This window comes from Chiroxiphia lanceolata, chromosome 1 (genome assembly GCF_009829145.1).
Source record: "Chiroxiphia lanceolata isolate bChiLan1 chromosome 1, bChiLan1.pri, whole genome shotgun sequence".
NCBI classification, from domain to species: Eukaryota; Metazoa; Chordata; class Aves; order Passeriformes; family Pipridae; genus Chiroxiphia; species Chiroxiphia lanceolata.
The window spans coordinates 12647735-12673970 of NC_045637.1; the positions used below are offsets into that span (position 1 = coordinate 12647735).

Genomic DNA, 26236 nt, shown 5'->3' on the forward strand with positions numbered 1-26236 from the left:
TGCCGCTTCCGTGCCGGTTCCGCGCCGCCGCCGCCGCCATGCCGTTCCTGGGACAGGACTGGCGCTCTCCCGGGCAGAGCTGGGTGAAGACGGCCGACGGCTGGACGCGCTTCCTCGACGAGAAGAGCGGCGGCTTCGTGGGCGACCTCAGCAGGTACCGGCGGCGGCGGCGGCTCCTCCCGGCCCCGCTCCCCGGCGGTGCCGCCAGAGGGCGCCGCGCGGTGCCGGGGCGGTGGGGGGGCTGAGGGCGGGTGGGCGGCGAGTGGGGCCCGGGCCGGTCTCGGGGATCGCCCCGCGGCGGTGTCGTCGGGGTGGGGGTCGGTGTGTGGGTAGCCCCGGGCCTTCCGGCGGAGGGGATCGGCCACCCTCTCAGGCCTGCAGTGAACCCCGAACGGCTCTCCCGCGGCCCCCGGGCGCGGAGAGCGGCTGTGGTTGCGGGATGGGGCGAAAAAGCGAGGAAAAGGCGAAACACTCGCTGCCCCGCGGCCTCGGCGCTGCGCCTCCAGGGAGCATCTCCTGGAGGCCACGGATGTGTCTGCCCACCCCTCTCCCAAAACAATCTTCCCCGCGCATCCTGACTCCCTGGCTGGGGAAGGATGATGTGTCTGAAGCCATAAATCTTCCCCAGGCCGTGAGTAATGTACCTTCCGTGCGGCTTGACTAATCTGACTGCAAAACATCAACAACCCCCCCAGATGGTGCGGGCAGGAAGCCTTTGCAGCGCGTGGGTGTCGTGAGCTCTGGCCAGATCGCTCCTGTCAAAACCCAAACTTTTCTCACAGAACTGCATCTACTCCTCTGCTGTGTGTCAGGAATGCTCATGACAAAGGGGCTTGGAGCGAGCAGGGATTTGCTGTGAACCGCTGCTGGGGTGTTATTGTGCAAGGAGGCTTATGCAGCAGGTATCTCCTGCTCTCTTTCATGCAAGCTGCAACTAAAAACCAAGCGTAGGCTTGTAAATAGGTAGAATAGGTTTGTAACGTGGAAATAGGTTGATTTGTAAATAGGTAGAAAAATGTCTGGCTGCTGGTAGTGTGATTGTATTGGGAATACTGAGTTTGGCATGTATTTATACATCCCTTTTCCCATTTAAAAGTGAGGAGGTGACATATTGGCCTTGGGCTGAGGTCCTTGCAGTGCCAGGTCCTGGTGCCCAACTGTTCACCCTGTCAAGATGCCCTGGACAAGTGTATGGAAACCTGGCAGTACATAAACAGGGGAACAATCTGCCTCCTAGGCTGGAGTTTGTCCACTGCTGCTGTTATGGCTGGTTTCGTATTACAGTCATTCAGTAGGAAGTCAACAGACAAGGATGTGCTGTTGACATGTGAGATTTAAAGCAGATCCCCCTTGTACTCTTGGGCTCAGGTTCTGCCACCGCATGGGGCATGTTAACCTGACCCCATGTTGATTTTGTGTAACCATAAAATATGAGCTCGAATATCTTAAAACAGCTTCTTCCTTACTACCATATTCTGTTCTCAGGTTTTGGTCCCCCCAGCAGAAGGCAGCACAGATGGGGGACACGAGCAGCTGAGATGTTCTGCTCTCAGGTTTAGGTGGTTCTGAGCTAGTTACATCTGGTAGAATTGTCTGGTTCCCCAAACTGTTTGTTTCTGTAGTACTGTCCACCTGCAATGCTGCTGCTGTTCCCCTTCTGCAGTGTTGTAGTGGAGCCCGCAGAGTGGTGCCTTTTCCACAGCTGTGCTGCCTGGTGAGGGGGATGTGGAGGAGGAAGGGGGAACCAAGGCTCATAGTTTTCTGAGGATGGGGGAGGCTTCCTCCACCTCTGGGGCCATGTGCAGGTGCCAAACCAGAACACTCATCTGTAGCACGCCAGAGGGGATCTGGGTCCCTCATGGGGATGAAACTCAGACTTGGTCACTTAAGTTTTGCATATGCTGGTGGTGTGGCCAGTGAGTGAACAGAGGAAACAAGGAGGTCCCACAGGTTTCATTCCTTTGCAGGAGCCTGTGCCGAATAGCTATGAGAGGTGTGTTTGGTATGGTGCTTGGGTTATTTTTTTTGGAGGCTAAACAGGGTAAACACTTGGTCTATAGAGGAAGCCACCTGACTGTGTAAGGGTCCTCATGGCTGTTGCAGGGGAAGCTTGCCCAGCACTGCAAGCAGCAGCATGCTTTGGCATCTGTCAGAGCTCCAGAGCTACTTGAGCCACAGCAGCTGAGAGGTGCAGTGATGTGCCTGGGACCCTTCTTTGAGATTAGGCCTCCAGACAGCCATAATTCATCCCTTGTGAGTTGCGCACAGCGTGGGCAGCTCTATTTTGCTCTCTGGGATGCATCACCTGTCTTCTGCTTGGTACCTGTGAGGCATCCCTGCAGCTCTGGGCAGCAGGTTGTGTGCTGCTGTGTGCAGCAGGGGCTGCTGCTGAGAGCCCCTGGTGGGTGCTGCCTTCCCCTGCCACCCCCAGGGATCTCTGCAGCAGCACTGTGGCTGCCCAGGGGCTTCTCGGTTTCGCCTTGTGGCTTGGATCTGCTGATTTGCAGGTCTGCAGAATGTGGAGATGTTGATGCACAGTTTCTTTATAAATAGTCTTTCATTGCCCTTGAAGGAAATAAGGGGTTATAGTTCCCTTCACTAATAATATAGTTACATCAGAGGTCCAGCAAACGCAGATGATGGGCAGTCTTGGACAAGAGATCCTAGCTGTTAACTTATATAGTCACTACTATGTGGGGTTTGGAAAACTATCAGCTAAGTCTGAACCTCAGCTGAGCTTTTCCTGTAAGCTTGAAATAATATTTTGTAGGGACTCTTTTGTTAATAAATATTTTGAGTGCATATATATGTCCTCCGGCATTTCTAAATATGTCCTTCTGTAGCAGTCTGACTGGCTCAGAGGAATCTGCTACCTACAGTAGGCGGACATGGTGTTACTTAAGGATAGAAACATGTTTGAGGGAGGAAAAGAATACTGCTGAACAGTGTCACAGCACTAACTGTGCAGTCTGTGTTGCCTGCTCCTGTCTGTTATGGGTATCTTGGCTAGCCCAGAAATGAGGCACCAGAGATTCGTTTAAAAATACCATTACTGGACACAAAAAACTGCTTGCAGACTTCTCATGGGCAGCCTGCAAGGAGGCAGCTTTGGAGCTCACAGTGAAAACCTGTGTATTTTCTCTCCTTGCAGGAAACGTAGTGTTCAGCAGACTGCAGAAATAAACAGTATCCTTGCTTTGTGTCATTCACAGCTTTTGTAAAAAGGATGATCACAACAAAGAGAATCTCTTCAACAGCCTAAACTATGATGTTGCTGCCAAGAAGAGAAAAAAAGACCTGCTGAATAACAAAGCCAAGACACAATGTAAGATGTATTTTTGTGCCTTCTTTCTTTAAACAAAAGTTGCTGCAGAAGAATGGAAAATGGTTCATATCTATGGCTTTTGCACAATGCATGAAGAAGACTCTTCTAAAGTCTTGAAGGGCTTTGCGCCCATGTTTGACCTAAGCAGAGAACTTGGATACAGTTTAATGTGAAGATTTATGCCCCCGTTAGTAATCCCTGTTCTGAGGAGCTGTGCTTGTTGTGTTCAAATTTTTGTCATTTGTGTTTGTCAGAAGGAGGGTAATTTTTTCCTATGGTACATTCAAATGAACCAGTTCCAGGTTTTTTTTCCCCCTGTAGACTTCCTTGTGCACAACAGACTAAATTTATTCTTCTTCCATATGCATTTTGAGCACTAATCTACATTACTGGAGGCTACAGTCCTGAATGTAAGCTTTGATCCTATCTCTGTGTGCGGAGTGCATGAAAAATGAAATAAGATTTCAGCTCACTCGAAACAATAGAAGGCTTGAAATCTTTCTGTAGGCACAGTGAGCAGCCGGGGTCTCAGTTGGTGCACTGTGGGAGGACCTGCAGGGACAGCAAGGTCTGTGTTGGGCTGATTGCAAGATAGGTACTGGAGTTACATGTGAAGGCTACAAATGTAAACAGACACAGAGGAAATGAGTTACAATTCCCACACTACTATTAGCTCATTGTGCATCCCCCCGGATTTTAGAAACCGATGCCAAAAGTTGGCCCCTTAGTGTATTCGGTTCTCTGAACAAACAAATGTTACCATGACAGTTTTTGGCTGGATTGTTCTGTGACTTGCCATTAAAAAGGGCTCGATGCAGGGTCAGCATGCCTGTAACTGAGACTGGGTCTGTCCTTGGGTTCACAGTACCAGGCAGTAGCCTCAGTTCGTCGGTTCACAGGTTGCTTCAGGAGGACAATATTTTCTTTGTGGAAAGGAGTCTAGCAGGGTGAGGAGGAGAACTTTTTTTACCCTAGCTGTTGAATTGCCAGTGTGTGGAGGAAGTAGGGTCAAAAGCCTGTGTGAGAACAGAGTGGGAGAATGAGCAGCGTAACTGCTTATAGTACAGGCTCTTCTGCAAACCGGGTTAGCAGCATGTGGTGGGTACAGGGAAGTTATTTTGGGGAGTGGATGGGACAACTCCCATTCTGAGGGAAGGGAGGGGCAATTAGAAATAGGAAAATTTTGGTCCCAAATAGTTTTTTCTTTTTTAGCAAGTTAGCTGCAAGCACAAGCATGTTCCTCTGAGCCTGACCTCACTGCTAAAAGCTCTCTCCTACATGCCTGGTGTCTCATGACATTTTTGCTCAACTTCAAATTTGACATACAATCCCAAGCCTGTAACCAAGGTAATGAATAGTTAATAAAATCAATAACAACAAAACCTGGCTGTCAGCCACACTTACTGTCTGGGACCAAAGAAGAGGAGGTGCCATGGTGTATCTGTGGCTGGCAGATTAAACATTTACAGTCCTGAGCTGTGTCAATGAAACAGAAGCCCTTTCCAAGGCTCAAGGCCGCTGTCTCAAATGAAGCTATATGGAAACAAAGCAGCTCAGCAAGTTGCTAGATTTGGTTTCAAGTGTGGTGGTGTAAACAAAATAGCTTCATTTGTACTAAAAGACAGTTAATATTATGAGCAGAACAGAGATCCAGCCCTCTGATGTGGAAGATTAACTGAGCAAAATGTCTTTGTCCAAACAGATTTTCACCAGGAGAAGTGGATCTATGTTCACAAGGGAAGCACAAAAGAGGTGAGTACCTTCATAGGTTCTTTGTTCTCTTTTCTACTGGTTTTTACAAGCAGTGGAAGATCCTGTGCTGATATAAATCAGCAGAAGCTCTTAAGAGGAAGATCTGGCTTGTGGTTGGCATTTCAGTAATGATTTTAAGCCCCTATCAGGGGATCCAGGGCTTGCTGTACAAGGCTTTGTACATGTGTTTAAAATATGACTTGTTTGCTTCCCTCAGTTAAAAAACCCAGCCATTTGCAGGCCAAGCCATAATACTGTTCTTGGCTTTCACCCAGTACAGTCCTAACATGGAAAATCATTGGAATTCATCACAATGGCTCACTTGCACTCATGGAGAGAAGCAGCTGTAGGAGACTGCTCTGAACTCACACTGTATATCAAACCCTAGGAATGTGTGGCTCATTCTCACCCATAAATTCATGGGTCATGAGCAGAGCTTGGGTCTCTCTTGGGAAACTACCATAGTCTCCATTGAGCCTTGCACACTCTTGATGTCAGTAAGTGTGGCTCAGTGGGAGACAGGCCTGGCTCCTCTGGCTGTCAGCTGCTCCCATGTTTGTACAGCTCAATTTGAGTTGCCCTGGGTCGTGTCTACCTGGTTCTGTCTCGACTCAAGTCTGCCAAAACATGACCCAGGCTTTTTTCCTTCTCAGCGCCATGGTTACTGCACCTTGGGAGAAGCCTTCAACCGTCTTGACTTCTCCAGTGCTATCCTGGACTCCAGGCGATTCAACTATGTTGTGAGGGTGAGTGAAAGGCCAGGGTTTCTTTTGTTGTGAGGGTGGCGGAGGCTCTGAACTGAACACCAGCTGGATAATGGGAAGCACTGGCAAAGAAGAGATGTCTGAACATGCAAGTGCATGTGTTGGGCTTTGCTGCATGAAATAATTCATGGAAGTTGAGTGGATAGGTGCCTAAAACCTTGTCTTTGATCTGTTAAAATGAAGGGGGGGGAAGTGGTGATAACGTAGATGAGCTGTCTAGCATTCCTACTACTTTTCAATTGTGTAATTAATTTCTAAAACCCAGAAATCTTGGCTTCGGAGTATGATTCTGTAGCCCCAAAAGGGCTGTCTGCAGAGGCCATAGAGCACTGGAGACTTCTTTGCACAGGAAGCTTCAGTCTGAGGGCTGTGGGGTTTTGTTTCTGTTATAGTGACACAAGAGAGACTCAGGGGAGCTGAGCATTTTGGGAATGAGGGAATGGGCTGAACCTCTTGGAGGCACTGACATAAATTTCTTTGTTAAGGATCATGGTTGCTCTTAATCCTGTGTGACTGTCAGTGGTTTCAGTGGGTGAAGCTTTTGGTTAGCCCTGACACCATTAGTTGGTAGGAAGGAGTCATCAGCCTCAGATTCCCCATGCTTGGCTTTGCATAACAGGTCAGGGCTTCTGTTTTGGCCTGGGGTAGCCAAGGAGGAGGTCATGGTTGTGGGAGCTACTGTCCTGAGGGCTGTGGGTGCTTGTATGTTTTTCTGCATGTGATCTGCAAATTGATCTTGAGTTTCAGAATGCTTAGCAAGATTTGGAATTCAATAAGCTTTAAAAAAATCTGTTATTAACTTGAGGCTGTTTATAAACAGCTCCTTTTCACATCTCATGAGCAGCTGATCACTGGTGAGGCAACAGCTGTTCAGGTTTTAGGTTCTGGAGCAGGCAGCATTGGTATTGCTTTCCCTTTGAGTCAAATGTCATGAAAAGTGTCTAAGGAAGAAGTGATCTGAGCGGGTTCACCTTGGTTTGTTCACCTGTTGCACAGGTGACAAGTCACCTGTGAAAACTTCTGTCATCCTGGGAAAGGGTACAGGCATTGGGGGTGATGACCCACCTGCTGTGCAGGAAGGGCAGTCATTAGATACTCCACTGCAGGAGTGGTGGCAGGGAGTGGGGATGCTGAGGGAGGTAAAGCATTATCTAAGTCCGTGTGAACGCAGGCTGCCATAGCTCTGCTGATCTTGGGACAACTTGTTTTCCTGCACCTTATGCAGAGGTGATCAACAGTGCTGAGGTACTCGGTGTTTCCTCATACTGGAGATATATATATATATATACACACACACACACACACACACACACACACACACACACAGTTGTGCCATCTTCAGGGGGATTATTGTGGAAGAAACAATTCATGCCAAGGCCATGACCATTTAGTCAAATATGAAGAAGAAACATAAAATAAAACTTGCTTTTGGTGCTGCAGGTACCTCTTTGGGAGACTTTGTCTTATGGCAGTGAAGAACTCCAAAGACTCTACTAAGCCTGGCCTCAGGTCATGCAGTGCCACATGACCTCTTCTACTGCTCAGCCCAATGTGATGGGTGTCTCCTATGGGACTGCAATGGCTGAGCAGAAGTCCCATTATTTTTTGGAAGAAAGAACTCAGATTTCAGTGAAGTCAGTGTGGTTTGGTGGGGGAGCTCAGGCTGATCTTCCCCCTTGATCTCATGAGGATCTCATACACAGCAGATCTGGGATACTTTTATCCAAAATAAGTGTTCTGTTATGGAAATTGACATGTCCTTGTTTCTACAAATCACCTTTCTTCTGAGCTTTTAAGAGTAGCTTCCCCCCCCAGTAGTTTTACAGATACAGCACTACTGAGAAGTACGAAACTTTCTAACTGAGGCTGGCTTGTGGTTTGGCCGTTTAAAGAACATATTAAACCTGGTAAAATGGATCAAATATAAAACTGACTTCTTAAAATGAAAGGCTTGTATCAGCCAAGTCTCCGGTGGATAGTAGCTCATAAAACGCCTTATATGCCAGATTTACTCTTGAAAAGCTCAGCCTAGATGTGGATCATATTTATGGTCCTCTGCAAGTCACAGGCCTTCTAGATCACACAGATGAGCAATCTGTCACATGGAAAATGCCTTGAACATTGGCAGGCAAAACATTTTTCCCTTCCCTCCCTCTCCTTGTTCTCTCTGGTTCCACCCATTGCTCGGTGTATCTGATTAATGTCACACTACTTAATTCATCAAGCAAATGCTTTTCAAGGAGGGAAGTTCAGAGTTGGAGGCTCAGAAAGAATATGGGGATGTCTGTAGGGAAAGAAAGGAGAGAAACAGCTGCAGGCTTCAGGTTCTGCTGGCTACACCCAAGCTTGTCCTATAGAGCTGCATCACTTGCTGATAGCAAAATGGGCTTTCAGGCTTAACATAAACTTGCCTTTCTCAAACCATTCTTTTTGGAATTTCTCTGAACTTAAGTGCTACAGTGTCTTCAGTGCTGACTTCCTTGTCACAGAAGTGTCTGCTTCAGATACAATCAAACTAAGTGCTCGGAGTTTCTGATAGTGCACTCATAAAATGGGCACCTCCTTCGAATGAGATGGAGTTGTGAGCTGCAAGAAGCTTGGCAGGTGTGTTTCATGGGCAAATACCATCAGCTGGAGCCAGTGAGTTCACTTAACTTAAGCAAAAGAAATTTTCCTCCAACATTAATCTTGTCTTAATTGTCTGCTGATATAGTGCTGGAAGTGCCAAGAATTGGTGCCATAACTTGGTCCTTGCTGATCTTTCAAACTCGTGCATCTGCCTACGTGTTACAGGACAATTAGTGTTCCCTTTTCAGGGCTAGTAAGGAAGTGTGTGGTTGACCCAGAGGACCCAAACTGTTGTTGGTCTTTGAAGCAGCCCTGGTTTCTCTGGTCTTACAGATTTAATGAAAAGACTGGAAGCATTCTGTAAGCATAATTAATGGGAGCAGAGACAAATTGCCTGCAGCCCAGAAGTTGTTGGTTCTCCTTCAGGAACACTCTGTTCAGATGGCAGGTTTTGCAGGCTGTTTCCTTCAGAAAGATTTCTCATATGGTCGTTGTATAGTCTCAAGGGAAGGTGCTGCTTCTGATCATAAAAGCTTAGGTCAGGTTAAGCTGGATGGGCACAGCTCTTCTGGAATAACATGATCTAGGTTGTGTGCAGCCTTCTAAAGTAGTCTCTTAAATTTGTTTCTTAAGTTTTAATAGCAGTTAGCTCCTGGTGTCCTGGATTTATGCTGCCCTGAAAGAATATCAGCTGGATGCTATCTCATGGAGATCTGTCAGCACCTGCACTGTAAATTGTTATAACTTGTCTTGCTCTTGCTCTACCTCTCAGCTGATGGTCAATGTGACATTTCAGCTACAGAAAGTGAAGGGCTGGGAGAGTAAGGTGGGCTGGAGAAGGAATTTTTCATTGTGATACTTTTCTCTAAGCAGTCCAGATGTGAGGAGCCCCATCCCCAATCACTGGGACCTTATGGATCCCCATAGGGTGCAGTCCAGCTTCCCTGTAGTTGGTTTGGGGTATTCAAAGGGGGATTTACACTTCAGTAGTTTGAGACTTGTGATTTTAATCACTACAGGGCATTTCCCTTTTTGAGTCAAGGTTGTACGCTGCTCAGTGCAGCAGGACTGCTGAGAATTTTTTGGCTCTATGTGCTATAAACCTCTAGCAGTGGTTATTGGGGGTGTGAATTGCCTGCACACCCCTCTGTTGAACCAAGACAGTGGCCAAAGTGTCATCTGGCTGTAGCAGATCTAAGCAATACTGCACACACCATGGGTGCACAACAGTGTGCTTTCATGGCCCTGAAATGGGGGCCCTTGTTCCCTGCCACATGGCACTGTTCTGTTTGCTGTTTTCTTCTTTGTGCTTATGGGAGAAGGACAACCTGCTCTGCTCCTGAAGCTGAGAGGCTCATTGTACCAACTGCTCCAGACCAGCTGCTGGTGGGGTTTGAGCAGGAGCCTCATCACACTCATGGGGAAGTGAGGGAGTCATTGCCCTGCTGTGGAAGATGCTACCTCCTGCCAGCTCTTCAGGGGCTCTGGGATAGCCCACTGCATCTCTTGCCTTTTCTCTGTAGTTCTGGCGCACCTCTGATAGCAAACAAAATAGGGGCAAGGGTTTAGGAATATTTTTTTCTTCTTCTTTTTAAGGAGAGTACCAGGTATCTTTTTTTCAACTTCTGAGGAGTTGAAAGAATGAATTGGGATCTAGTGCCCTGTTTTCCAGAGGTGTTGCAGACTTCCCAGCTCCAATTAAAATCAGTTGGAATGCAATTACTTTGTGTTTTTGAAAAGCAGACCTTTTAAAATTGCTCTTAACCTTTCCCTGTGCACTCTCTCCTACCATCTGTCCTTCTCAGTTGAGCGTGGGCTGGATTTAATGCAACTGCATCATAACACATGCTTGCAGCTCTCCAGCCTTTTTACCCTACTCAGCATTAATCTGAATTCATCAATCTGCTTTTAGTCTGTATTATGCAAGTGGCAGCACTGATTTAGGTTTTTTTATAATGCTATAGACCCCAAGTTGGCAGTCCATTAACTGAGACTGTGCCAACACTAAAAGACCCCCAGTGCGCTGGAGCATGTGTTGCACAGATGGACTGAATTTCTTACCTGTTTTTTGTATATGAGTACAGAAGAATAAAGAATGACTTTTGCTGTGGAGGGCTAGCTAGTCGCTTCAGCCAACGGTCCCTGGGGAGTGGAGTAGTCCTAGAAGTATTCACAACATAGTTTCATATGGAATTTCATCCTGTGTTTATTGCTGCAGGAGAAGGGAGGTGATACATGATATCTGAGCTGGTTCACTGAACATAAATTGAACCTTGATAAACACAGACAAGGCAAATTTTAATCTGTTCCTTTGGCTAAATTAATTTTGTACCAATTTAGCACTCTTCAAGGAACAGAGATTTTTATCCTCATTCTTGAGAGGAATGTCTAACCCTTATGGTATTACATTACATGATGCTTATCATTGCATGCATTTTGGTGTTTTTAGTAATGGCCACAATATTGCTAACACTCAGCCTGGAGAAAGCTGTCTCTGTGCCAGTTCCAGAACAGTGCAATCTGGAGACAGCAGTTGTTTGTGCACAGAAGAGCTGATCTGGGTGCATGTGTGGCTAATGTACAGATGGAGTCTGGCAAATTGATCACTATAATCAAAGGTCTGAAGGCTAAACAGTTTAGTGTAAGCAGAGTATTACAGACTATTATGGGACACTGGTGGTTTTTTTTCCTACTTATTCATCCAGTATTTCAAAGAATGAAGACATTTTATAAACTTTTCAAACATCTTCCAAGCTGCCTTATTTTTAAGAGTATTTAGTTTTTGTGGTCTCATTTAGCTGATATAGCAAGAAGATCCGCTGATGCCTGTGCACCAAATATTACCCAACTCTCCTGCATCTCTTGTTTCCTCCAAACAACCCAAGAAAACAAGCAGCCTGCCCTTCACAGGAATTAGCACAGGTCTTTTTTCATCTTGGGATTTTTTTTGATCATGTGAGGTGCAAGATATTAATAGAATGTAAACTCAAAGCCATCTGATGATGGTGTTGGCCTGGATATTAAACAGAAGAAGAGATCGGTCACTCTAGGCGACTTCACTGCTCCTAAGTGGCAGTCACATGCCAGTGCCCCAGATGAGCGGAGCAGGCGAGTGGCTGCAGTGATACCTCTCCCTGAGCTCCCCGCTTCATGGCAAGCTGCCTGTGACTTTTTGGATACGTTCCTGTCATTCTTGCAGCAGGGCAAACAGTTCAGCTCATGACTTATCAAGTCTTGTCAAAAGCCATCTTAGTTACTTGACACAAGTAGTTGCACCTTCTCTGGACTCTCTGTGGTGCCAGCAGCGGGATACTGGAGCTGCGGATGATAAAGGATTAATAAGCCGGTCACGCGGTAATGTGTTGATTGATTTGTAGCATAAAAGGTTTTTCCTTTCCTTTCTAAATTAAAACAGAAGGCTGTGTACATCCAAAACAAATGGACTGACACGTGGACAGTCTGTGCATTTATATAATGCTGGGGGGAAGGGAGGAGGGCTTCTAAGATCCCAGGCCACATGTTCTGCAGAGCATGATCCATGGGAAACTTCCACAGCTGTTCTTGAGGCAGAGGGATGGGGAGGAGAGGGCATCTTTTCCCATGGGATTGCTTCCTTTAGCAACTGCAGCCGAAATTCAGTATTCAGCTTCTACATGAGTCAGGAGGTCAATGAGTCAATCCTAATCAAAAGTAAAAGCAAGATTTCCATTAGAGGGAGGTTAACAAGTAAACAGGACACACAGGGAAAGGTGGTTTGGTGTTGCAGCTGTAATAGCTGAATAGAAGAGGAAATGTTGGGGGAATAGGGGCTTGTTGCAGGGAGAGTTTGTTTTTCCTACAGTACTTAACCTTTCTGTCGTGGTGACAGCATTCTGACAAAACCCATGCAACCCTGGAGTTGACGTAAATTGTGGAGTCTGATTCTCATTAATGCTCCATCAATAATATCCTCATCCAAACAGGCATTTGCTCGTGTTCCCTTATGACACTGCGTGTTTATGCCCTAGTGAAAGATGGTGACGTTGGCTGTTTGTTCCCTTGGTGTGAATAGCAGCTGTCAGTCTGACCACTGCTCTGTGGTTTCTCTGCATCTCTGAACCATGAAATCAAGTTTCCCCACACCCCCAAAGATAATTAAAATGCCTCTTCTTTTCCCCCACCTCTTTTGATGTGAGTTTAATTATTTGACCTCTGCTCTCCTGCCGCTTTGTGTTACTTTGCTCTGTGGTTGTGTCTTTATATTCAAGCAGCAAACAAGTCTCTGGACTGTTTTGCTGTGTCATGTGACCAGGAGTCAAGATTAGAAAGGTATCTCTGTGCTCTAAGGCTTGCAACTTCTATTTTTATCCACAGCTGTTGGAGCTGATAGCAAAGTCTCAGCTGACGTCACTGAGTGGCATTGCCCAGAAAAACTACATGAACATTTTGGAAAAAGTGGTGCAGAAAGGTAAGAAACGGAAACAGTGAGGGGGAGTCTGATTTAATCTGATGTACTTTGTGTGAACCACATCCTTGAGAATAGTCAGGCAATGCAAGATGGGTGAAGAGGGGCACCACTGCTTATTTCTGTAGTGCAGTTCTGCTTTCTTTTCCCTCAGTGAAGGACTTGAGGGGAGTGGAAAGAAATGTCTGTAGGTATCTGAGAGGCGATTCCTCCTTCTCCAGCTTTCCTCGCTACCACCCCTTCTGCATCCTACTGAGTCCTATTTCTGTCTGCAGAAGAGCTGGCTGCTCCTGCCCCCGGCTGGGCATATCTGCAGTCTCTGCTGCTGCCTTGTTACTAGCTTGCTGTCTCTGGTGCTCCCACTGCTGTGGAGGAAAGGACAGCTTGAGGTGTATCCTCACCTGTTTGGGGGAATGAATTGTGGCTGAGATGTGGCACTTCCCTCATGGAATTTTAGCTCTGGCTGAGGTCTGGGAGTTGAGCACACCCTGTTAGTACACATAATGAGAGAGGAGGTTCTGAGCTGTCTCCTGGCACATCAGCTGGGGTAGATGGGGAAGAGGTGCACATAGATAACCTCTCCGCACAATGTTGGAGGGGAAGACTGGCTGGTTGCCAGTGGCTGGAAATGGGAAGTGCTGCAGAAATGGCAGATCTCATCTGCTTATCCTGGGAGGATCTCTTTCCATCTGCTGTCTAACCTGCTATGCCTGGCTAATGTTTAACTGCTTTCCTCTAAAAAGAAAAGCACAGGCTGGCTGTCTTGGCCTGTGAGGTTAAAGCAAATAACTTGGCTTGCCTGAGAAACATGTAGATTCAGGGAAGGATTTTCACAGTTCCCATTTTTAACCTTTCCTGTTCTTCCAAAGTCCTTGAAGATCAGCAGAACATCAGGCTAATACGGGAATTGCTGCAGACCCTCTACACATCCCTCTGCACGTTAGTTCAACGGGTTGGCAAGTCTGTCCTGGTTGGAAACATCAACATGTGGGTACACAGGATGGAGAGCATCCTCCACTGGCAGCAGCAACTGAACAACATTCAGATCACCAGGGTAAGCACAAATCCTGAAAGCTAAAAATATTGTGGCTCCTTCATGAAACCTTCTCATGTAGCAGTTCTTGTTTGGGTGACTGCTTCCCACTGTACTCCCAGTGGAAGCACAGAGTGGAAGGACCTCGAGTTGCCAAAATAACTGAATGCATTCCTAGCATTATTTGAGTCTCTTAATTCAAACTCAATGTACATAACCCGGGATCATGCTCGAGGTTACTGGTCACAGACTGTGGCTTGACTCTGTACTGGCCGTGAAGTGCTGTGTGAACAGAGCTGGGCGGGAAACCATCTCCCCCCCTTCAGCCTTCAGAGACAGGGCCTCAGTATGAAGAGTCAACTCAGTCTTTTTCAAATTGAGAAATTGACTTCAAAACTTGTTTATCAGATAGCTGAGGGTTTTAGATTTGTTTAATCTGTAAATTAAATGCAAATTTCTAAATAGCTGCATAACTTCATGCTTCCTGGCTGAAAATATCAATTATTCTTCCAATAGTCTGGAACTACCTGTTCCAGCTGGATGAGTCCTGCTTTCACAACATGTGTTTTTTCAGCAGCATCTGTGGGGATGGGAAGGATGTGTTAGATAAATTCCTAACCTGGCTTTGCATGGGAATCAAATTTGAACTTGCTCCATATCACAGAAGGTTTGATCTTGGGATAGACCATCTGGTCCAACCCCCTTTCTGAAGCAGGGACACCAACAACATGTTGCCCAGGACTACATCTAGACTTTTTTTTTCCCACCTCGAATGGATGCCTGGTGAACACTGAAATGCTAAAGCTTTTCCTCAGTGCTGATACCTGTGTTGGTGTTCCCTTTTGTAGGACTATTCTGCAGTGAACTGAACTGTGAAATTCCCATTTAGGGAGAGCAAGGCATAGCCCAAGGGAATATAAAAATCGCCCCTTTCCCTGGTGGCTCAACCAGAAAGGCATTTGCAAAGGAATAAGCAAAGGGCCTGCTTTCATAATTTTACATGATTGTGTTCTCTGGGAACACCAGGAAACAATCTTCAGTCCTTCAGTTAGAGTAATGCAGGGAACAGGGTGTGGAAGGTGAACTGTGGGACGTCCCAGGGAGTTTGAGGAGCTGCAAAAGTAGCAGTGCGTTATCTGATGGTGGTCTCTACCCCACCTCTGCTGTGTCTCCTGGAGTCCCTCTCTTGAGAAGGGCTGCAGCTCCCTTTGCCTTGCAGGGGAACCATTGGCCTGTGGTGGGGTGGCTCCTGGGGCTGTGAGCTGGGGAACCATGCAGTGCCTGGGCACTGCCAGGGGCAGTTCCACCCAGGTATCTGCTGCCCTGAGGGCAGCAGAGGTCAGGACCTACCTCCTGCTGCTCAGCTCAGTAGTACAACGTGGGGTTTTCCGTCTTGGGATTCAAAACACAGACAAGCATGCCAAAGAACTCTGCCTATCCAGACAAAAGTGTGTCAAAATATTGCTTGTGAAAGAAATAGCCTTTTTATGCGTACTTACCTATATATAGGTTTACAGACACTCTTCAAAAATAAAATAGATGTAGAGCTTGGAAAAAAAAAATTCATGTGTCTGAAGATAACTTCAGGTCAAGCTAGAACAAAACTGAGTTCAGAGAAAGGAAGAACAAGCTCAGCTCTGTGCAGCCAGTTACTTACAGTGCACTGAGTGCTTGTGGTGTTTCTGGATGGGGGAAATGTCTTACAACACCCAAGACCTAAACCATTTTAAAGAAGAAAAACTTGCAAAATATTGTGTGTGCTAGAGCTGCTTTAAAAAAAAAAAAAAAAAAGACAAACCTCTGTCCAGAAAGTGACAGCATACCAATCTGTTCTGATCTAATCTGTGTTCTTTCTCCAAAAAAAATAATGTTTGAAAAGTTCTGCAATGGAATAGTGAGAGAAAAGAAGTAGCAGATAAGTTTTTGGCCCTGACTCAGAAAACCTGTAAGGATTTGTTTGAATCACACTGGTTTCCCCAGAAAAAAGGCAGAAGCATGAGCTTTGGCGTTTTTCTGACCCAAGAGTTCCTGAGGTTATTCTTGCCTGTTGTGCCCTAGCAAAGCTTATATGTGGAAGAGAGTGCAGGAGAATGCAAAATACAGGCTGGCAAGGAAGATTAATGGGAGGTGGACATCAAGGATCCAGCGCATTCTTCCCACACCAAAAAATGACCCAGGCTGTCATGGGAGGAAGTGTCCTCTGGAGATGGTGAAGACAGTTCACTCCTTCTGGAAGGGTTGTTTCAGATCTGCCTTGCTGGTGGAGATGGCCAGAATTGATGTCTTGGTTGAAAAGCTGTGGTCCTTGCAGGCACTGGGCTGTGCTGTGTGGTCCAGGCAGGAGAGAGCTGCTGGTGTGCAGGCATACTTGTTGTTCCTATGGAGTCTCACCTGCAGTGGGATAGCTGGAGACAGAACTGTATGATTAAAAGCAGCCTCATGCAGTGTTCCCCTGATGATGGCAGTCTGTGTGCTGCTTGTTTGAAACAGTTAATAGCTCTGCCAAAGGCGAGGTGGGTGCTGTGACTCTGCAACTTAAAATAGCAGCATTTCTGTGCAGGGTAGATGATGAACTTGGCACATCTATCTAACATTGTTTCTTCATTGGGGCCCAATCCTAGAAGCTGCTGTTTGCCTTAATAAGGCTGGAGCTGGTTTTGAAGCAGCTGGAGCCTGTGTTATGGTCCTTGCTGATGCCTTACTCCTCTGTATGCCTTGGATTTCCACTGAGTGCAGGACCTGCAGATCCATTTTGGTCAATTTTTCCTAGAGCTGTGCCCCATGTGGGCTTGTAAAACAATCCTGGATCCTGTGTAGACCAAGCAAAGGTGGATGGGAGTGGCTTTTATCTCTTAAGGCTAGGATGTGCTTTGGTGTGGCTGAACAGCATGGAAAACCAGGGCTGCAGCTGATGGGAAGGGGGCAGGTCCTTCAAGTGTTCCCAGAGGAAAAGTTAGCCTTACCAGCAGTGACCTGGGAAGCCATGTGGGGAAAAATCCTGCTGTGGGTACTCACCAGCCACCACTGAGGTTACAGCAGGATCCTGTGATGACACCAGCTAAAACACGTCAGAAAAGCATGAGATTCCCAGCAGTGTGTGTAACTGGAGCTGGACTTGAGAAATAATTCCCATCTCCCTCACAGTGGAGAGATCTGGATGGTCAGTAGCTGATACCATGATGTTCTGCTGTAGTGAAAGCTGATGGTGGTGCTTCTGGGAGCAGAATTTCATGAGTATGGAGGTGGGGTGGACAAAAAGGGGCAAAGGAGGTTTGGACTGTAACTCTGCTTCTAACTATTGTAGTACAATTATGTGTCCTATTCCTTGAAGATCTCAAACTGTTCTGGGGCAGAAGGTCAAATGTTTTGTATAAAATACCTTCTATATTCAGAAAAAGGAACTGCTACTTTGTTCTTTGTGTGAAGAATAGTGCTTAAAAAGCAGTAACTCTACTGCAAGCTAGGATTTCTTGGTTTTTCAGCTTCCTGGGAGCTCAATTTTGTCTGTCTCTTCCAGCCTGCCTTTAAAGGAACCACTTTCACCGACCTGCCATTGTGTTTACAATTGAACATCATGCAGCGACTGAGTGATGGGAGGGACCTGGTTAGCCTTGGTCAGGTGGCTCCTGACCTGCAAGTCCTCAGTGAAGACCGGCTGCTATGGAAGAAACTCTGCCAGTACCACTTCACAGACAGACAGGTACAAGGAGGGATGCATCAGATCCTTGTTGTACCCCACTACCAACCAAACACACAGGGGAAGGACACTCTTTCTTGACTATCTCTTGGATCTAAGGACTGTGTTGATAATACAAGCTGGCGTGGGAATGGCTGTGAAGATGATTTATGTAGCGGATTTTACATGCCACAACAATGATTCCTGAAATAGGAGCTTGAGGAATTAATCATACAGGAACTTCAACCCTAATCCAGGTGGCAAAAACTGCAAGTCATGCAGTGGCTCCTCACCCCACGTGTGCGGGGAAAACGTGTAGGCAAGCTTCAGCAATCACCCTGATGTCCCAGGGACTGACACCTCACAGAGGGTGGGTGAGGTCCATGAGCTCTTTTGCCCTTTAGAGCAAGAAATCCCCTCTGAGCTGTTTTGTGAGTGACGGAATGGTATGTGGAAAACAGCCCTGCTGCTACCCGTGTTGTACCTGTGTAAACGTCTCTGGCCCTTTGCAGGCTGGTAGTCGTGTGGGTTTGTCTAAACTTAAAAACAAACAAAAATCTCTGTTTATGCGTGAATGTCTGGGGTGTTTATGAGAGATCTCTGCACTTCAGGGGCCATGTGCCAGATTTCTTTACTGACTCTGCTTTATTTTCTCACTCTGGATCTGACTTGGACTTTGGGGAAGTTATTCCTATTAACAAGCAAATTCAAATCCAGCCTCTGCAACTAATGAATCCTAAAAGAAAGATGTAATACAAGCTAATGTAATAAATCACTGACTCTTAGAGTTAATGAAGAAGCGAAATACTTCAACTTCTGAAACTGTTAAATGCAACTGTATTTGCTGTCCTGCCAGACAGAAACAGTGGCCAAAGTAGTATGAAATAGCTTCCAGGGTTTCAGGCTTCCTACAGTAAAGTTCATGAAATGGGAACAGACCCTTATAATGGTATGTTCCCATCAGGAAGGTGCTTATAGCTGGATATTCAATTAAGAGCTTTCTTGGTGTTGCAAGGGAACTGTTATGAGACTGGTGAGGATGACATGTGGGGGACGGGGGAATGTCATGAGCTGGAAAGAACAAATCATTATTTTTTTGACCTGCTACAATTATGATTCTTTGCTTTAAGATTCGCAAACGGCTGATCTTGTCTGACAAAGGACAGCTGGATTGGAAAAAGATGTACTTCAAGCTTATAAGGTGTTACCCACGGAAGGAGCAGTATGGTGACACACTGCAGCTGTGCAGGCACTGCCACATCCTCTCATGGAAGGTATGAGGTGCTGGTGGGACAGACTCAACTGGGATAAGGAGCCATGGGGCATCCAGTGCTTCCTCTGATTGCAGCTGATTTAGGGTCCTGCAGTTCCTTTGCCTGCATAGCCTAGTGAATTGTAACATCTTAGTCCTCCCTCAGCTACTAAGAACCTTTCTCCTTTGTGAGAGTAGTGTCCATTGGGGCTGGAGGGGAGGGAGATGGGCACGCTGTGGGGCTGCCTGCAAGAAATCATTTTGGCACTGCTAGCAGCTTTCTTCACCCATTACATGGAGGTGGAGGTCTTGGCAAACGATCAGCTGGAGTGAAAGCTGATGGCTACAAAATGGCCCAGGACAAAAATCTTTGCTGATTTCTTTTTTTTTTTTTTTTTTCCCACGACTTGCCAGTAGCCCCTAAAATATGAAGCCCAGTTCTGAGCTGTCTATTATTCTGGGCTCTGCTCTGTTTGCACATGGGATGTCTGGCAGAGGGGCAGTGCTAAGCTGGCTGATCCTTTGGCATCCTTTCTGCAGTCTCTCAAAATGGAATTGTTTTCTCCTTTCCCAGGGTACTGATCACCCCTGCACAGCCAACAACCCAGAGACCTGCTCCACCTCTCTTTCACCACAGGAGTTTATCAACTTGTTCAGGTTCTGAACTTGGGTCACTGCAGCTTATGTGATTCTTACAGGACGCTTTATGCCACTGAGCTTGGACACTCCATTTGTAAATAGTGTAAATATTCATGTTTGTTGGAAGCTCCTGAGTCAAGGAACAAGAAGATCTTGGAGGTGAAAGGTGAAATTGCTCACTGACATGCAGCACTTGAGGAATACAGACTTCCATAGGACTGGTGTATAAATACAGTGTGTTGTACAGAGTCCCTTTTTTATCATCAGAGTACAATATACAGGGCAAAAAACTTCATTTTTTTGTCTTTTAGAAGTTAAAAATGAATTTGCCCCACAACCATTTGAGAACTCTTTTGGTTTGTTTCTAATAGAGAGAAAGCAATATGAGGCTAGGACTGTTGAACTGTTCCTCCATCTGGTTTTATTTAGCATACATATTTATAAATATGACGTTTTAAAAATATTTATGAAAAATATCCCTGTGACAAGTTTAATAATACTTTTATGCTTTTAAAAGGACACATTCTGAAATACTTAGGATAGAACTCTAGCCTACTTGCAAGACAGAATCGCAACATACCACTTTCTACCTCTAACAGATTGAGTACCTTTCAAACAAAAATCCAGTGTACAATGTGAACTTTTGTATTTTGTACAATGATTTAAAGGGAAATGTTTGTGATAGTAAGCATCTTTTCTTGTACTAGTGCTTACCTCTTTACATTAGTTTTCTCGCTCTACTCAGTGCTTGAATGCCTAGATGATAGGCACCATATAAATACCTAAGACTTTACTCCTCTTTAAATTTGTTGGCTTTATGAAAGACTAAGCAAAAGGGAAAGGAGAAACCACAAAGATGACTATTATCTATAAGGGAGGAAGTTCTGTTATAGGGGAAACAAAGGACTGGATTTAATCTCACAAGGTAAATTTGTATCAGCTCCACTGGGCTAATTGCACTGGTTTAAATCCCAAGTTAGAATCTGGTTTTTTTTCAAGCCTGTGTTTTCCAGCATAAACACTGCTCTGTATTCCCACTGCTGTCAAGTGAATTCAGTCATCTTGGAGCTGGTAAAATATAGGGAGAACTGGGCCACTGAATCTTGTGAAATGATGCGGTTTTTAGTCACTGGAAGACTGGCAGCAACACGTTTATTTTCAGACTACTGGAGTTTAGGGAGTGATTATTTAGTAGTCAGGACTGGGGTCAGCAAGGGATTTCCAACAGGGCACTTGACACATCTTTGGTTGCTTCTCCGTGCTAGTGGCAAAGACGCAAAGACCCTAATCCCTTCTGCTTCCAGTGCTGAGCTGCTTTATGGGATCTTCTAACCCTAAACTAGAGCTAAATTTTCAGTCCTACAGAGTAAGTGGCCACTTTGCTGTGGCTGTGATCTGGCTCGCTGTCTCCTCTGCATACGATGCTTCACTTTTCCCTACAGTGGAGCTTGAAGAGTCCAGCTCATACAGAGCAATTTGAAAACCTGCAGTGGAAAGTTTTTGCTGTTTGCCAGTAGATTTCCTGTATAGCACTTTCTCTGTGCATGATGTAAGCAGGATACCTCGGAAGGGTAAATATTTAGTGGGTTGTATGTGACTGTACAAAGAATTGTGAGGAAGAGGAGTACTCAGGACAATTCAGGAAGAACTACTTGAGTTAATTATTGTTAAATATTCTGTTCCTTTTTTTACATTTTTATAACTGACTTTAAACACTTTTTTCTGTAGTTGTTTGTATTTAAAAACTATAGTATTTGCATTTTTGCAAACTAAATCACTTTGCATACTCTTGGAAGAGACACAGAAAGGGGAAAAAAAGCTGCCTCTAGGTGGAGCAGTGGGGAACAGGGGAGGAAAACAAGGAAAACGCTGACAAGAACTTCCCTTCTCCTGCCACCTAACAGCAAATCCAAGTTTTTGCTCTTCCAGAGAGCTCTGTGAGCCTGTACCACCCTTTAGCCACGGCCCAGAGCTCAACAGTCTCCAGAGATAAGGAGAAAACATGTGCAGGATAGGGAGCTTTATCTTAGTGTTGATGCCCCCTCCATCAGTTTGACTGCTGGTAGAAAGCATAAGCCTGCTGATCATACTCATGTCAACTGAAAGTGATTTAAAAGCTGTTACCTTGGAAAAATAAACTTGTGCTTGTCTGGGAGGATGTTTGTGAGTGAAGGAGGCCAGTTTCTGTTTTCATTACTGCATTGATGGCAGGTAGACAAGGCTGAAATCTGGCTTGCTGAGTGAGGACACTAAGAACAGAAACTTGCAAGTGAAGTGAGTGAAGCATTGCCACTGAATTGAATTTTAAGGATCCTGTAGCTCCTTTTTCCAACAGTGAGAGGACCTGTCCCTCTTGGCATCTTCTGTTTCCAGCTCTGACTTGGGGTTGGTTTGTTTCATAGTTTTGTGTCTGCCACCCATCGTGAGCCAACCTGTTGTGATGGGGAGGCAGGAGTATTTTGGTATGAAATGCTGGGGGGTTATGCCCAGTCTGCACCTGTGCTTAGCAGATGACACCCACTGTGAGATGGTGACACTGAGTGAATGTTAAGCTCAGGTTTGAATCTGGCCTAGTGCATTCCCTGTACAGCAAGACCGAAAATCTCAGCATTGAGCTGCGATTGGGGAATGTCTCAGGTGTAGCCATTGCCTTTATCAACTCTTCACTTGCCTTGAGCAAAGAGTTTATTCTGTCTTCTGCCCAGAGAGTGTGGGTCATGCTGACATGTGAACTGAGGCTCCTATTTATAAAACTTACTTCAATTATTGTGTTTTTTACTTAACACTGGAAGGGTCAGAGTGCTGAAGATGATTTGTTAATACATAGACACTTGTGTGTTGCTTGTGTGAGGTCTTAAGATATTGCTGTCAGTGTCCAAACCAGAACACCAAGCAACTACTGTACTGGAGAACAAAACAGGCTAAATAAAAAGAAACAGAATAAGCCTTATTCAGTTACTGCCTCAGTCATTACCCTTCTGCTGCAGTAACTGTCAGAGAAGACCTTGGTCTCTTTGGAGACTCATTGTTTCTCAAGTGGCTGGTACAGGGAGATGTTGTGGTGAATTCAATCCTCTTAGTTTGTATTTAAAACAAAATGCTGTTGCATCCAAATACCTTTCTCTAACCATTTATAAACAAAGCAATCAGTATTTTAGCAGTGCAAAGGCATCTGCTTGGCTGAGGATGGCAGAGTAAAAAAACTGACAGTGATAACAGGGGCTTCCAGGCAGGATGGTTTTAAGGCTGCTCTCATGCAAAAAGGACCTCTTTATTTTAAGACAATTGTGGTAAGGCTGTTGTTGAAGGGAAAACAGACTTTTTCTTGTATTTTCGAAATAATAGAATGTTCTTTACAAATGACATTTCACCTTCCAGTTAGTTGATGCATTCCCATTAGACATGCATCAGTTCTTATACTAGAAAAGGAGAGTTTTTCCTCTCTTTGGGGTTTTCTCTTGCCAGCATATCCAGAGAAATCTCATTGTCTTCAGAGGATGTGTTAACTAGTACAACAGCATAGAACATGGTGCTGTGAAGAGAAAAAAATAGATCCATGCAAGGGAGGAGGCTTAGGAAGAGAGAGATCCCAGGGATCTGTTTCAGCTTTCTAGAGGAGGCAGGTGTTTGGAGTTTGTTTTGGTGTGATGGCTATTTCAGGAGGCACAATTTCAGCTGTACGTACCTTAAGCCATTTATACTAACTATGGTATGCTAAAGTTTGATCATAAAACGTGTGTACCTCCTCTTATGTTTTTTGGTTTGTTTTTTTTTTAACTGTGGGAGTTTCTAGATCCTTTTATTATGTAAAGTGATTAGGAAAATATGTATTGCTCTGAAGACATTGCTTTGTATGTAAACATTTAATTGCACCTTGCCACTTTCTGTATATGGGAATATATTTTTTATTATTTTTCTTTGCCCCTGGGTTTTAAACTGTTTGTATTCCCATATCTGTTTGACTTCAGTTACTCTTGTGAATCTGTCACCTTCTAGAACATATGCAGGTACTAAACCAGCTTTTCTTGCCCAGAAAATTCCTTGGCCTTCAGTAGCTCAAATTTCATTTAGAGCAGGAACATTTCAAATTCTGTTGTGTAGCAAACAAATCAGGTGTGCTGTTTCACACTGATCTCCTGGTCAGTACAGCAAACCAGCATTGTCCTCCTTTGTTTTTACAAACCTGTTGCACGGCTTCCCTGTAGATCAGCACCTTGCCAAAAAGACATAGCTTTAAATTAAAATGCCCCTCTTTCTAGCTGGCCTGTTTGCACAAGCCTTGTGGAGCTGATGGCTGATCAGGTTGGTATAGACTGCCTTGTACAAGGTTTGGGACTCTGTTCTGCTTGTATTTCTTTTCTCAGCTCACTGGTTATAATGATGCTGGTTAAAGGCTCTGAAGCCATGGTCAGCCATTCACACAGCTGTCAGCATGTGGCTGCTGGGCTCTGTGAGTGTCTTTACCAGCACCTAATTTCTATTCTGTGTCTTCCTCCAGTGATTTCACTGATGACAAATCGGCTTTGCAGGATCTGGCCCTAGGGAGAACAAATCCATCTTGTCCTTGACACATGCAGTCTCTATTACATAAATAGCCTGAACCCCCTCTATTGACCAAGTGCTGCTGCTTCTCCTCCTGGGAGGGCAACTGAGGGTAGAACTTGCATTTGTTTAGCCATCATGTGCTGCACAGAATGCTAACAGGTCTGCTACCAAGAGAGCATTTTAATTCGAAATAGTAAATACGCTCATCTTTAGGAGCTAATCTACAGTAATTATAAATATGTACTTATAAATGGAAGAGAGCTTGTGTTGTTTTTTTTTTTTCCTTAAAGTTGTAACTAGAGATGATTTGAAGTGAAAGGCATCCCTTATATAAGACTTCTGTTTAATATTATTGTGTGGTTAAATCCTTCCATTATAAATTTGCACACTTTTTTTCTCTTCCCTTGCATGTTCAACTCTGATTTTTACAGCTGTTCTGTGCAGACAGTAATGTATTTTTGTAAAACATTTTTGACACTGAATTGCAATAAATGTTCAAACAATGTGAACCACAGAATTTGTTGTCTCGTTGCTTCCAAGTTGGTGACCTTATCAGCCTTGAGCTTTTGGTGACTGTAAGCAGAGACTTCTGCAGGAACATCCAGAACTTGGCTTGTCGCAGCAGATAGAGCTGTTGCTTCATCATGCCTCAAAGGGAAATGAGCCTTCGTGTCTTAACAAAAACTATGCTCAAGTGGAGCTTGCCCTTGTGATTCTGTACTCGCCCAAAGCACAGGAGTGATTGCTGGTCCAGAAGAGATTGCCAGTGCTCACACTGATCTGAGACCTTCAGCTCCAAAATCTGGCTTACAAAATGTTTTTTTTTTTATGGACATGTTATCCAAGTACCTTTGATTTTTATTTTCCTTTAATCTTTTTTTTTTCAGGTACAATTGCATCTCGTTAGTGTCAGGACTGCAAGCAGTCTGACCCAGGCTCTTGCTCAGAAGGAATGTGAGTAGGAGCCCACTGAAGCAACTGCTAGTAAATTGTGGAAAAGCAGTTGAAAAGGGAAATGATGCATGTCTCTATTTGAAACAGGAGAAGTTATGATGGTAAAACAGGATTACTTGCCTTGTGAAAGCTATGCTAGCTATGAAAATAAGTACAAAATGCAGATGTTTTGTTTTCAGTCTCATTTGCACTGTCAAGTAAGGTATGCTTGAGTGTTTCCCTAAGTCTTTCTGCAGTTATGCTGTGACTCAGGTCTACAGTTGCCCTCCCCAGTCAAAAGTCTCTGGAAATACGGGATGGTAAGATCACCAAGATCACCAGAGCCTTTTAAACAAGGGGACGAGAAAGCTGATGTTAAGATACACTTCTCACTCAAACTTTCTTGAAAATATTGAATTCTACTTATTTTAATAGACTAAATGTACAAAGACTAAATCCTTTATGGGGAATATGGGATCTTAGGAATATGTTGGGTCACTGAAGTCTGGTTATAATTCTTCCCATTTTCATGTTAGTGCTGCTAACACCTCCACCCTTTTAAGAATACTCAGGGATAGATGGAGAGGCAGCCTGAAGCATGGATGAGGTCCTGCCCTGATCAATGGTAACAAGTCACCCTGTATAATTCCTTAGAGTGCCCTCACTTTCTGGCTTAGAGCCTAATAAAGAAGTACAGTTTGGGCAAAAAGCATTTTGAAAATGACACAATGAATATTAAAATTATGACTTTGCTTTGCCCTACCTTTCCCTAATCTTCATTTCTGTTTTTCTGCTTTACAAGGTGGGTGGAGTGAACCCCAGTGAACCATGTAGGGGGTTGATTTATTTATTTTTGACAAAACCAGAGCTGCTTCTGTGATCCAAATTGCAGACGTTGGAGAGAGCTGTTTTCTAAAAGGCTCTATAAATAACTCATGTGGGTTCAAAGGCCTTCCTTAAGCTGGAAGGACACCAGTTCACCCCTCACCATTCTTGATGTGTAGTATACTGCACTTTCTAGTTGAAAACAAACTAATGTCTTTTTAATATGTTTTCCTTGGATAGTTCAGTCGTGTTCAGAACAGGCCTTGAATGCAGAAGGCAGCACCCACAGGTTTGTGGCCAAGGTGGCAGGTCCATCCCAGCCCCCCACAGAGGTGCTGCTGCTTCCATGCAACAGCTGGAAGTGGGTGGTGGGACGGAAAGACACCCACTCCCAGCTTCAGGGGATAAATAAACAAACCACCCCACAGGGTTTGCATTCATAGACGGAGAAACGCAGTCAGCACAGGAAATGTGAGTTCT

The 26236-nt window shown here is 45.0% G+C and overlaps 1 protein-coding gene and 1 long non-coding RNA gene across 2 annotated transcripts; both read left to right on the plus strand.

Moving 5' to 3' along the window:
• On the plus strand, nt 1–24512 carry FBXO32 (F-box protein 32). The gene is made up of 9 exons (XM_032683794.1): nt 1–154; nt 3213–3325; nt 5028–5077; nt 5731–5823; nt 12763–12856; nt 13723–13907; nt 17404–17586; nt 18693–18836; nt 19389–24512. Exons 1-9 carry the CDS (start codon nt 39–41, stop codon nt 19476–19478), a joined length of 1068 nt encoding a protein of 355 aa, XP_032539685.1. The 5' UTR covers nt 1–38; the 3' UTR covers nt 19479–24512.
• Nucleotides 8292–12754, plus strand: LOC116784821. Its single transcript, XR_004356259.1, has 4 exons — nt 8292–8302; nt 10542–10547; nt 11446–11449; nt 11825–12754. It is a non-coding gene; the product is annotated as an uncharacterized LOC116784821 (long non-coding RNA).
• Nucleotides 24513–26236: the final 1724 nt, after the last annotated feature.

Bases quoted from the DNA above. Each gene is read 5' to 3' on its own strand.
- FBXO32 (XM_032683794.1), top strand. From the start codon at position 39: ATGCCGTTCCTGGGACAGGACTGGCGCTCTCCCGGGCAGAGCTGGGTG. The intron at 12,857-13,722 runs GTAAGAAACGGA...GTTCTTCCAAAG, and splicing joins GGAAAAAGTGGTGCAGAAAG to TCCTTGAAGATCAGCAGAAC. The intron at 17,587-18,692 runs GTACAAGGAGGG...CTTTGCTTTAAG, and splicing joins ACCACTTCACAGACAGACAG to ATTCGCAAACGGCTGATCTT.